Here is an 11,661-nt window from a genome sequence, read left to right as displayed (position 1 = left end):
ACAAATTTATTAGTCCCTCATCCAGGTAAGTAAAGTGCAAAAGTCAACCACAGGTTCAGCAGAGAAGCTGTTGAAAAGTACTCATTTTTAGCACTTAATAGCACCACTTTGTTAGTAACTTACTCTATAACAGGAGTAATTAACACTTCTGGACTGTGTGCCAAAGAGGTCAATGTTTTTTTTTTTTTTTTTTTTTTTTTTTTTAAATTTGGAACCAGTTAGTTGAACTGCTTTGAGCTGGATGGAGAAACTTGTATTTACAGTAACTGTAGCTAACACAGTATAGGAAAAAGAAAATGCAGAGGAAGTGGAAGAAGACAGATTCTTGCACCAAATGGTGTAATCTCATGTCAAGTGCATTGTAAAACTGCTGTTTGACCTTGTTTTCTTCTTTACTGCATGAAGATAAGAGATAAATAAAAATTACACATTATTAATTCAGTTTCTTGTGTCTTTACCTGTTGCACACTGCCACATGTCATGTGAAGAAAATAAGAAACGAGACGCTGTATAAAAGTATAAAACAGCAGTCCCTGCTCACTGTGTACATGCAAAATAAAAAAAACTGTCATCTCATCCCCCAACACATAACATTACCCAGGTTTTCTTTTCTGACACAGCGCCTGCATACGAAACATTCTATGCTTTTTATTAACAACCAACTGTACACTTGCCCTTTAAACAATACACTTTTCTTTTGTCTTTTCTTTTATAATTTCTACTTTCTTCCTTTTTCCTGTCTACATTTGAAACGTTGACACTCCAGACAGAAAATAATTTCATCCAGAGGGGAACCCAAAGAGTCTGCAGGGTAAATATTCAGTAAGAATGTACCGCCACCTACTGGCTGATTTCTTTCTTAAAGTTTGAACATCCTCAGCACTTCGAAATGAAAAGTCTTTCAGGATGAAAAGGTGGAAAAAACAAGCCACCTCCTGATATCTGGTGTCCTTTCCATTAAAGCCATCCTAAGTTCCTTTCTTTGACTCCCATTCCTGCAGAAACAGAATATTAGGTGATTATGTGGAAACTGATTTAAGCAAATCAGATTATATTTATGAATCCGTTTCATCTCATTTCTTACTGGCCTTAATTCAGCTGTTTAACTTTTTTTTTCTAAATTAGATCAAGTTGTTATTCTGTCAGTGATAAAATACTAAAGAAAAGCAAACTAATAGCCAGAATAATTAAGCTTTGTGCTTAATACATGAGTGAAAAAACAACAAGCTAATATTAAAAAAATATGGCACGTATCACGTTGGAATACCATTTAATAACAGAGAAAATATTAGTCAAGAAACACACACACATGTCCAGAATTTCACCCACATGTCAAGAGCGAGCACACCACTATTCCCACACTGTTTATCTAAGTGTGGAATGAAAGGATACGCGCAGCTGTAATTTAATTAACTGCCTGTCGAGGCTGACAGGAAAATGTCTCAATGGAGACAAGCTGAAGGATCATTCAGGAAGTAAGTGTGCATAAATCAGATCATAATCACCTTTGCTTTCTGCATGACTGTCCCTGAAGAGGAGGCATAAAGAGATGGAGGTCTCTTCCGCATCTCAGAGGCACAGTTCACAGGTAAAGAATCACTGTAGATGTTCTGGATCTTTTTACTGGACCCCTAAAGAAGACAAAAAAAAAAAGTCCTTTACTGGTCTGTAGTCCAAATCTGTCAAACTATTTCCTGCTGATTCCAGGTACGAGTGTTTCTACATTCTTACAACAATATGATGTATACATGTTTGTGTGTTAATTTCTTCATTTAAATCATATCTAGATTGATGAATGCCCATCTCTTCCTATAACCAATCATTATACCTTAACAGGTGGTTTCGACTCCACCGGTGCCCCCAGAGCTCCACCTGCCAGGCTCTTTTTAAGGTTTTCTTTGACCCGAGTCAGCCGGAGCTCCAAATCCACCCGCTCTGCTTCTTTAGCCCGACAGGCATCCTCCAGCTGGGACACGCGCTTGTTTAAGAAAGACTTCTTCCTCTCTGCTCCACAGACACACAACGAGGAATCAGAATGATGAAATACAAGAATAAAAACACAAACAGAGTCTTAAAAATCAAGGTTTGCTTTCAAAATGACATTTCATTCAGCTCCATTATAGCAGGAAGTTATACTTTTATTTACTGCAGACTTTCACAAGCACATGAAGTCACATTGCATTGGTCAGCCACCTAAACATGCTCTGTGTTCAACAGTAAAGTCTTTACATCATTTCCACTTTCTTTTGAGACTTCTTCTTCAGTATGAAGTTTAGTAAGCAGAACTTTTCGGGTCTGAAGACAGCATACCATCTGCAGCTACAGGAAATTAACCAATTACACATAGAAGACATTTCATAAGAATGTTATTGCTTGTCATGATAATATTTTTATTTATCCCAGTGGGTGGATTTTCTGCTCTCACACGACCCCCTAATAATGTAGGTCAGTAAGCAGGATCAGATAATGGAAAATGATATATCATGCACACTAGACAAATATTAATTGTGCATCTGCAAAAATGTGACAATATAATATTTTCCCTTTCTTCTTTTTCTTTGTTCTAGGTCTTCATTTCATCTCTGGGAAACTTTGAACCACAATTTATGTCTTCAGCTCTGTTTTAATTGGCAAAGGGGTGAAACTGATGCATGTCTCGCTCATGTTGTTCATTTTCATATTACCATTTAATTCCAGCAGTTTGCAGCATCTGCTTTCTGTTTAGCTTTTTATCTCCTCACCAGAGGCCGTCTTCAGCTCTTCCTTCAGCTCTCTCTTCTCCTGTCTCAGAGTCACCAACGCATTTCGAATCCCATCCCTCTCTCTTTCCAGCTCCTCTTTCTCTCTGAGGTAACGCTTGGCATCCTCCTCGGCTCGCGTTTTCCCATACTTTCCGTACTGGTTGGCATCTGCACGGGGAGCAAAGGTGAGGGGTCAGACGTGCAGAGGTTGTGGGAAGAAGACGAAACTTCTCGGCGTGATAGATCTTCCTGTCTAATTACCGCTATACCCTCTGTAAAAAAAGAAACATGACGACAACTCTACATGTAAGCGCGGCAAACTAATTTGACCTCATGCTCATAATTCAAATGAAGAATGTAGGGAGGAAGAACAACATGATGCACGAAGGCAAAACAAACAGACAGTCGTACGGCGTGAGAGGTCAGGAGGCGAGACAGCAGATCTAATGTGTCTGTCCAATAAATCTCAGGTTACATCCTGAAGCTCTCAGCCCCGGAAAATGCCGGGCTATTTGAAGTTTCTGTACATGACCGCCGTGAAGAAGCGCCGAGGAGGTTTGTGGCTATGATGAGGAATACTGTACAGATCCACCAGGATAAAAGGCCGAGATGAGAGAAAAGGGAGGTGGTTATGGCTGGAAAATAAGAAGATGATTGAGAGGAAAAGGGGGAATATTAAGCCCAATGGATTCTCAGATTTTAGGACTGTCAGTGAATTGGCTCAGCACTGAGCTATAACAGCACCACAGCAGTGGAATATATGACTCCAATGTGAGATGTGATTGCAGTTTATTAGCAGAGGCTATCTGCACTACTCATCTCCTTTTTATCTCTCTTTTATTGTTTTTTTTTAAGTGAGAGACACAGATGGAAAGTAGGGAGGTGTATAGATCTGGCAAAACACTATGAAATAAATTAAATGGTTGTAACGAAGAGGCTCCACTGGGATTCGTTCTGTTTAGCCTTTTTTCTTCTTCACTGTGTGCTCCATCTCTATGACATGGATACAGTTTTCATGCAAGAGCTCATGCAATTGAAAGTGGATTTATTTATCTGCACAGAACAATAAAAAAAACATAATGTAAAAGAGAAAAGCAGTATCAGTCCTTGTTTTAAGGTCTGCAAAGCTAATCAAAACTGCATCTATCAACAAACGGGAGAGGCTTTTAAGTTTCAGTTTTCCAGAGTTAAGTTAGCATTGTTTGGCTTTTTTCAGCCCGTCCATTAACATTAGCATTAGCATTAGCATTATCCCCTTTAAGCTGAGCTCTAGCATAAAGTTTCAGGAATTACACTGGATAAGCTTTGATCACTTTAGATTGGTAGTGGTAATTCAATTTGCCAATATCTACACCTGTTTTATAAGATTATTTCATTTCATATTTATATTTAAAATGGGTGGCTGGATGGATGGATGGATGGATGGATGGATGGACTTATATTTTATGACATCTTTCTATGTTATTTGTACATATTATTCTATATCATTATAAAAGAGGGCCAGATTCAGTTGAAGTATGGGGTTAAAGGGAAAATGAGAGGTATGGAACACCTTGGACAGGTTACCAGTCAATAAATGGGACAATTTATTTCTTGCTATGGACAATTTAGACTCATTCATCAACTTTTAATGCATTTCTTTTAACTGTAAAAGGCTTTCAGAGTACAAGAAGAAACCTCAACCAAGGAAACCTCAGAAGGTGAAGAGCTGTTTGTTTAGCCAGGGTTGCCGGTCATGTCCCTGCTATTAGCTCTGCCTTAAACAGGACCAATCCTGCACTCCTGAGAGCTTGTGCACTGAGCTGCTGCTGTGAAACAAAAGTAAAAACCACTAAATGCACTTACTCGAGCCCGATCGCTTGAGGGAGACTAATGGCTTGGTTCTGTCGGAGTCGCTGCTTGACAAACTCGAGCGTCGTTTCACTTGATTCCCAGATTGCTGCTTGCAGCTCTCCCTCGACTTGGGTGGAGTAGGGAGAAAGTGAGTGGGTGTGTGTATGGTCGGGCGGGTGTGGGGGGGTGGCGCATTACAGATGTTGAAAGATGAAAGCAAAAGAAGAAAAAAAGAAAAAGAGAGAAGCCATATTGGTTGATTAGACTTAGATATGAACTGATCTTCAGATTGACTGATAAGACACTGCTGAGGGGTGGGTGTTGTGTTTTGGCTGGAGGTGGTGAAAGGCATGTGTTGAAGTGCATGCCGGCAGGGTTAAGAGGGAGGTTTATGGGCTGTAAAACTGCTGTGACCTCTTGCCTTCTTGTCACTTGTCTAAGCATGTTTCTTCTACTGGCCTGCAAAAAGGCGTGTAACAGAGCACTGTCTGTTTTTTTCATGTGACAGATGGAGTGTTTCTTTCAGACAGCTACACACACATGTAAACTGTAATCTGTTCACATCAAAGTAAGGCATTACACACTAATCTTGGATAATATGCATGTAGATGTGAGCATGTGTGCCCCACCTGCGTGTCCTCACTGGGAACCTCATCGTATGTTCTGGAATCCGTGGAGGTACTGCTGGAAGAGGTAGCCCACCTAAGATCCGAACGGAAAAAGAAAGTAAGGTCAAAACATCAATGCCTTGTTCTGACCTTGTCCAAACATCTCCAACCCCAAACCCCCCCTCTAACTTACAGGAAGGAATGTCGTGCAGCATCACGAATGTTAGCAATGGTGTCCACGTCAACATAGTCGTAATGCAGAGACTCCGGGTCTGTAGCGGAGCCCATTTCTGCCAAGAGGATCCCAAGCCAACGTCCAAGCTCCTCAGAGCTGCTCGCCTGACAAAACAAAAACACATAATCAATCAGATATCAAATACATATGTATATATATATTATTTTAGTCGTAGTAACCTTAATGTTAATGCATAATTATCGTTACTTCTGAGTAGAAGTGGAGCAAGCTTAAAGAAATAAAGGAAACGTTCTGAAGCATCACTGATATTTGATTTGGTTTCCGCCCACTCTAAAGAGAAACATCTGGCTTATTAGCTCATTATTGCTCCATAGTGAATTTATTCAAGCTTTTTAATGACAACATCTGCCTGCTGCTGGCCAGGATGGGGATGAAAAAGAGAGGTAAGAGTGAGTCCTGTTTTATTGTCCAGCATTTAGGCAAGCAGAATGATCGTCTGGATGCTGTGTTCTGCTTTTACTTTGCCAAGGGAAGCTTTATAGATATAATGATCCCCTTGACTTTGTGAAGTTTTATTCTATTTCTATATTTATTTTGCGTTATTGTTTGCATTGTAGAGTTTGTACTGCTGGACTGGACCTGAGTGGACAGAAGAAAGACAGAAAGAGAAAGAAGAGAAAACACCTCATAGGCAAAGTGAAAAAGATAAAGACAGAGGAAAAAAAAAAACCTAAAAAAAACAACCTGCAGACGTATACATATATATATATTCATTCATTCATTCATTCATTTTCCGAACCGCTTATTCCAATTCAGGGTCGCGGGGAAGCTGGAGCCTATCCCAGCCGGCTTTGGGCGACAGGCAGGGTACACCCTGGACAGCTCACCAGTCCATCGCAGGGCCTACATATATATATATATATATATATACATATATATACACATACATACACATATATACATACATACAGAATTGCTTTAGAATACGGAAACAAACTGTATTTTACCTCCAGAGCAGCCACTTCTGTGCTGTTTCTCAGGATACGGAAGGCAAAGGGGTGTTTGGGTCCAAGCCCTGGGACCACCTCGCAGCCATGGAGAGGAAGAGATGGCAGGGTGGTTCGAGGGTCCCCTCTGTCGTAGTAGAAGTGCAGGGAGCCTCTGCACACACAACACCATTGTTCCCGCCATACCTGACTTACCAGCACAGACAAGTGGCCTGCAGGGTGAGCACGGGGAGATGATGAGTCTGCAAAGTTTGGGAAACTAAGAGTGAGAGAGAAGCAGGTTCTCACCTTGTCGAGGGTCGATGTAGGCCGACCTGGAATCTCCTGGTCGAGGGGGCTTCTTCTTGGAGAAACTGATGATACGTGTGATCTTACGTCCCGCAGCAAAAGCTCCACGTTTCACCTTACCTAGATCAAAAATAGAGTTTTTTTTTCCCCCCACAAATGTTTCTCCTAAACTGCCCGAAAGAATTTGTTAAAATATATGAATTTAGGGTAGAATTCTTCTTTCCTGTCCAGCTTTCATCTGCTTCGTACAAATTTTACTAGAAGTATCTGAATTAAAAACTGTAATACTTTCCATCAAGAGCATTATCTCATCACGATCATGTGAGAAAAAAAACTGCATCTGAAAACACCCCAAAGATGATCTTGACCAGGGATCCTTAATCCTGGTCCTCTAGGCCCAGTGTCCTGCAGGTTTTCCTAGTGTCCCTGCTGAAACACACGACTCAGACTCAGACATGCTCTCCATATGTCTGCTAAATACACATTGATTTGAATCAGCTTTGGACAGACGCTTGGAAAACCTGCAGGAAACTGGTCATCGAGGACCTGGATTGACAAACAAGCTACATCTAGGCAAGACGACATAACTACAGTGCAGAAAGAAGCAGAAATGTATCTGTTATGCAATAAGGTAAAATAAAAAAATGTAAAAAATGAAAGCGGAAGGTCATCGACTTGGTATATTATTGGAAGATCCTTCCCATAATTAAGACTGCGAGAGATGGAGTTTATAAAAAAAAAAGAAGAGTTTAGCTTGAGTTAATATGCAAGTGTGTCTTTCTCACCGCTCTCTCTGCTGTTCTCTCCGGCTGACACACCCACACTGTCTGAATCAGACGTGTTCCTCTCTGCAGACAACCTCTGCAGACGAAGCGCACACACACACACACACACACACACACACACACACACACACACACACACACAGGTTAAGACTTTCCCCTGCATTTCTGTCTGCAAATGAAGAGCTGAAAATTTCTATACTTTATGTTTGTTATTAAAAAGCTCAATAACTATAATCAAGACAGCCGTTCGCACACATATCCACCTCTACATTCTCTCATTCTCTCTGCATGGTCATGAAGTCATGACATCATGACACAAAGAGACATATCATCTAATTTTTTTCTGTGCTCCTGTGTCAGGGGCTTTTTCAGTTCATGCTCCTACAAATTAGTAAACTCTAGAGGATGTGCCTTCTCTCACTGACTCACTGCTATCCTCCCTGTCATCGTTGCCTCAGTACTTGATTACACCACATAACTCCTCTTTTCTTTTGCAAGGCAAACACAGGTATCGTAGCTCATAGCTCAAAGGCAAACAATTGTTCAGGAAAATTGATGGTGACAAGACAATTGCTACATAGAGCTGACTTTTCCTTACCTAAGCTGGAAGATTATATCTTTGGGAATAAAAATGACAGGGAGGCATCGACGTGGACATCCTTCCCAAACTTACTTTGTCTAGTTCGTTTTTTCTCAAAGTGCCAGGCGATGCAGGTTCCTCAGGCCTCACGCTCTGACCGCTCACCTCTCTAACAACCTGTGGAGACAATTTCCCACAAATTTTTTTTTTAGGGTTTTTTTTAAAAAAACTCAGCACACGTTTAACATGTAACATTTTAGCAACGTACATTTCAATTAACATACATAAAACACAATAACAAAGATAAAAATAAATAAAAAATAAAAATAAAGGGTAGTTAAGAGATAATAAGGTAATAAGATAATAATAAGATGGAGTAATGAATTTGTATTTGGTTTTACCACTTTTTTTTATTAATTTGATTTAATTTTTCAATAGTTTTTATGTAACTTTGGAAATTTGTAGTTTCAAATACATAGAAGGAGGGTAATTTCTTTAGCCAGATCATCTTATAAATAAAGAATTTTGCTAGTATACAAATCAAATTGATAATATATAATTTCCCACAATTCACTGCGAGTTATTTTTTCATGGTTGAGCGCTGGCAGTCTGATTTTTTTGTTTGAAAAGAAAGTACTCACAGTAAGCCACGTGTGAGCCTGCTCCTTGCTTTGCACGGCCAGCACTAGTGCATCTCCGTTGGGTAAGGTAAACCTCAGCTCATGGTGCTTTCTCTTGCTGTCTTTAGGAACGTAGACTACTGTGCATTGGGGCAAAAACAGGTCCACATAGGGGGACGTGTCCTTGGAGCTCTTATAACACTGCAGAAAGGATGGCATATAGAAAGTTAAATGGAGAAAAAAATACAGGATGTGACAAAATGGCTGATTTTGAGACTTCGAAGCTTCTCACTTGGAGTCTGTTTTCCCGTATGACAGTGAGTTGTTTGGCCCACTGGCCGAATCGCTTCTTACGCAGCAGAAAGGCACAAATCCGACAGTCCCTAGCAGGAGGCATGGAGCTCTCATCTGAGGGCCACTGATGAGTGAGTCGGACACCTGGGCTCCTCTCTTCCTCATCTTCCTCGTAGGACTCGTAGGAACTGCTCAAGGCATCGGAGTCGTTGTCTGAGGAAGCAACGACAAACACGATGAAGAACGCTTTATTTAATGTTACAAAGGAAGTACTCACTGTAGAATTTGGGGGTTTTCTTGTGTTCTTGGCTCACAGGAGTTTTTGCGGTGAGAGTTTATGCAGGTTGGTGGGTGGTGGTTTTCAGTGTCTTCATATCCATCTTCTATTGAGTTGGGAGGGCTGGACCGGACTGGAGATGGGCAACAGAAAACAAAAATCTGGATCTTAAAACAAGTTATACTTTGCAATTACATGTATGTGCAGAAAAACATGACTGTTAGACCATGCAAGTCCTGACTTTGAGGATTATTTCAGAAACCAATGGTTTAGTCAGCGAGTTGAGATGATGTGGGAGTGCGCTGACCTCGTGTGATTATGTACTCAGGCATCTTGCCAGGACTGAGGGGCACTGCCTCCTCATAATACTCCTCAGGAGGAGGCATTGTGGGCAGTGGGGGAGGAAAGTCAGCCGAGTGTGGGGCACGGGGTTCTGCACAGCTCTGCAAAAAAGAACGCGTATAAACATAAACAAACTGCTCTCTATAGTCAAGTGTTTGTCAAAGCCAAAGAACTGCAGCACGTAAACGTCTACTGTAAATGATCCCCATAAATTAGACACAGGGGTGGACCCCTAAATCTTCCCTCTTCCAGCACCGCGTGGAGTGATGACATGTGAACATGGGAAAACCCCACAGAGTGTGTATGAAACACAATCGCTTTGTTTTTCATCGCCTTGTCTCCACAAGGCATTGCGTAATGTTCGTTTGCAAAGTTGGAACCTGAATGTTGAAGAGAAACATTCACACACATTTTACGGAAAAATAACTTCAAGCGATGAGAATTCACTGAACTTCTTCCACATACCTTCTTTAAAATGTCTTTTTCTATGTTCTTGTCTTCTGTGAGGACATCTGTCACATCTTTTAGGTCCCCAAGCTCACAGTCTGTAAAACACAGAAGCCTGAATTTAAAGCCAATCTCCTTAAAGAGTGTGTTATTTTCACCACTCGTGCTGCTTATATTCACCAAACGTGTCGAAGAGAGACTCCACAAAGCTTGTGCCATTTCTGTACACCGACGAGTTCATGTAGATGTAGTCTGTTCCTGACACTGCAACAGGAGGACATGAGGAAGAAAACAAACATTACCAAAATGTTTATTAGGGCTGTGACAATATACTTTTGTCCCGATTCGATTCGCTTCCGATTTTTTGGGTGTTTATTCAATTCAAATTGTGATTCTCACAATTCTTTGATATTGCTGATTTTTGTAGATTAAAAAAAAGAAAAAAATATGTACAAAACTTTTTTTTGCCCCCCCTTTTTTTTTCTTGATTTCAATTAGGAAAAAACAACACAATAGCCAGACCATCATTCTACTGCTATAACGCCCAAGAAGACAAGTAAAAAGATCAATGAAAACAATAAAAATGACAAATATTTTATATTGGATTATTTTCATTCATTTAAAAACAAACAAACAAAAATAAACGATTTTTTTAACAAAAAAAAAAAAAAAAAAATCCATTTTAAAATTGTGAAGCAAAAAATCCCAATATTCGATTTTTTGATGAAATTTTCCAACCCCTAATATTTATGTGATTTGATAATGATTACTCATGTAAATAAATGAATAAACTATGAATGCTGTTACCCATCCCCATTTCTTGACTGCAGGGAAGCAAGTCTACAACATCATACCACAGATAATTCTCCATATCCTCCACATGACAAACAGCATTTTTAAAGGGAGAACCATTTTTTAGTTAAAATCTTTGCTCTTATGCAAATGTCACAAAAATCGACAAAATGCTGATAGAACATCTGCAAATCTTGGCATTCTCCTTCTTTTATTTCCATACTGTTTGTGTTACTGAGGCATAACTTGGTCATCTTACATAATTCTTAAAACTTTTGGACATTTTGCCTGTTCTAAAAAGTAAAAAGTCTTTTGTGAGTCTCATTTAACAGGAGGCTAGTGCATTAATAAAATGTCAACTTATAATGTGCCCTAACTTTCCCCATCTGACCTGATGGCTGGATCTGTTGCAGGAGGTTCCGCACCGAGGTCTTCTTCTCCTGGGTGGAGGAGCTGAGGTTCTCCTGGTCCAGCATCTTCAGCAGCGCCCCCAGCTCACTCACCAGGACCTCCACGGCTACAGACACAAAGGTTACAAAGGCATGGCTTCAGTTTATAAGCAGAGAGGGCAAAGGTCAGATTGACAAGTCTAAACACACCCCAGGTGTGTGTCCAAGATGCTTTTTGTGCTTTGCTCTGTTAGTGTGTCAGTCTTTCATTTTTATCACCCACATCCAGCCTTCTCATCATAGCGTCTCCCTCTCCAGTCAAACCAGACTAAACAGCGGCGAAAGGCTCCAGTGACAAGAAACACGTTTGCTAATTGCCAATTATGCCAGAGAGTGAGGCAATCTCAGGCTACCAAAAATAACAAGCCTATGCACAGAACTTCCTGCATCAAGAGCAGATTA

The 11,661-nt window shown here is 40.4% G+C and overlaps 1 protein-coding gene across 1 annotated transcript in view; it reads right to left on the bottom strand.

Annotated features, from left to right (window-relative positions):
- Positions 1 to 181: 181 nt before the first annotated feature.
- Positions 182 to 11,661, bottom strand: part of afap1l1a (actin filament associated protein 1-like 1a) — a 34,409-nt gene continuing 22,929 nt past the window's right edge. Inside the window, exons 2-19 of the mRNA XM_079249798.1 lie at positions 11,202 to 11,327; positions 10,199 to 10,282; positions 10,037 to 10,116; positions 9,537 to 9,672; positions 9,267 to 9,362; positions 8,951 to 9,165; positions 8,680 to 8,859; positions 8,132 to 8,215; positions 7,459 to 7,534; positions 6,674 to 6,793; positions 6,386 to 6,597; positions 5,376 to 5,521; positions 5,204 to 5,276; positions 4,587 to 4,701; positions 2,742 to 2,909; positions 1,829 to 2,004; positions 1,506 to 1,631; positions 182 to 995 (exon numbers count right to left, since the gene is read on the bottom strand). Coding sequence (XP_079105924.1) covers positions 969 to 995; positions 1,506 to 1,631; positions 1,829 to 2,004; positions 2,742 to 2,909; positions 4,587 to 4,701; positions 5,204 to 5,276; positions 5,376 to 5,521; positions 6,386 to 6,597; positions 6,674 to 6,793; positions 7,459 to 7,534; positions 8,132 to 8,215; positions 8,680 to 8,859; positions 8,951 to 9,165; positions 9,267 to 9,362; positions 9,537 to 9,672; positions 10,037 to 10,116; positions 10,199 to 10,282; positions 11,202 to 11,327 — 2,240 coding nt within the window. The 3' untranslated portion in view covers positions 182 to 968. The remainder of the gene's footprint in view (positions 996 to 1,505; positions 1,632 to 1,828; positions 2,005 to 2,741; positions 2,910 to 4,586; positions 4,702 to 5,203; positions 5,277 to 5,375; positions 5,522 to 6,385; positions 6,598 to 6,673; positions 6,794 to 7,458; positions 7,535 to 8,131; positions 8,216 to 8,679; positions 8,860 to 8,950; positions 9,166 to 9,266; positions 9,363 to 9,536; positions 9,673 to 10,036; positions 10,117 to 10,198; positions 10,283 to 11,201; positions 11,328 to 11,661) is intronic.

This window comes from Telmatherina bonti, assembly GCF_933228915.1.
Source record: "Telmatherina bonti genome assembly, chromosome: 12".
NCBI lineage: Eukaryota > Metazoa > Chordata > Actinopteri > Atheriniformes > Telmatherinidae > Telmatherina > Telmatherina bonti.
The sequence above is the reverse complement of the archived record's forward strand: the minus strand, read 5'-3'. Positions and strand labels throughout refer to the sequence as shown.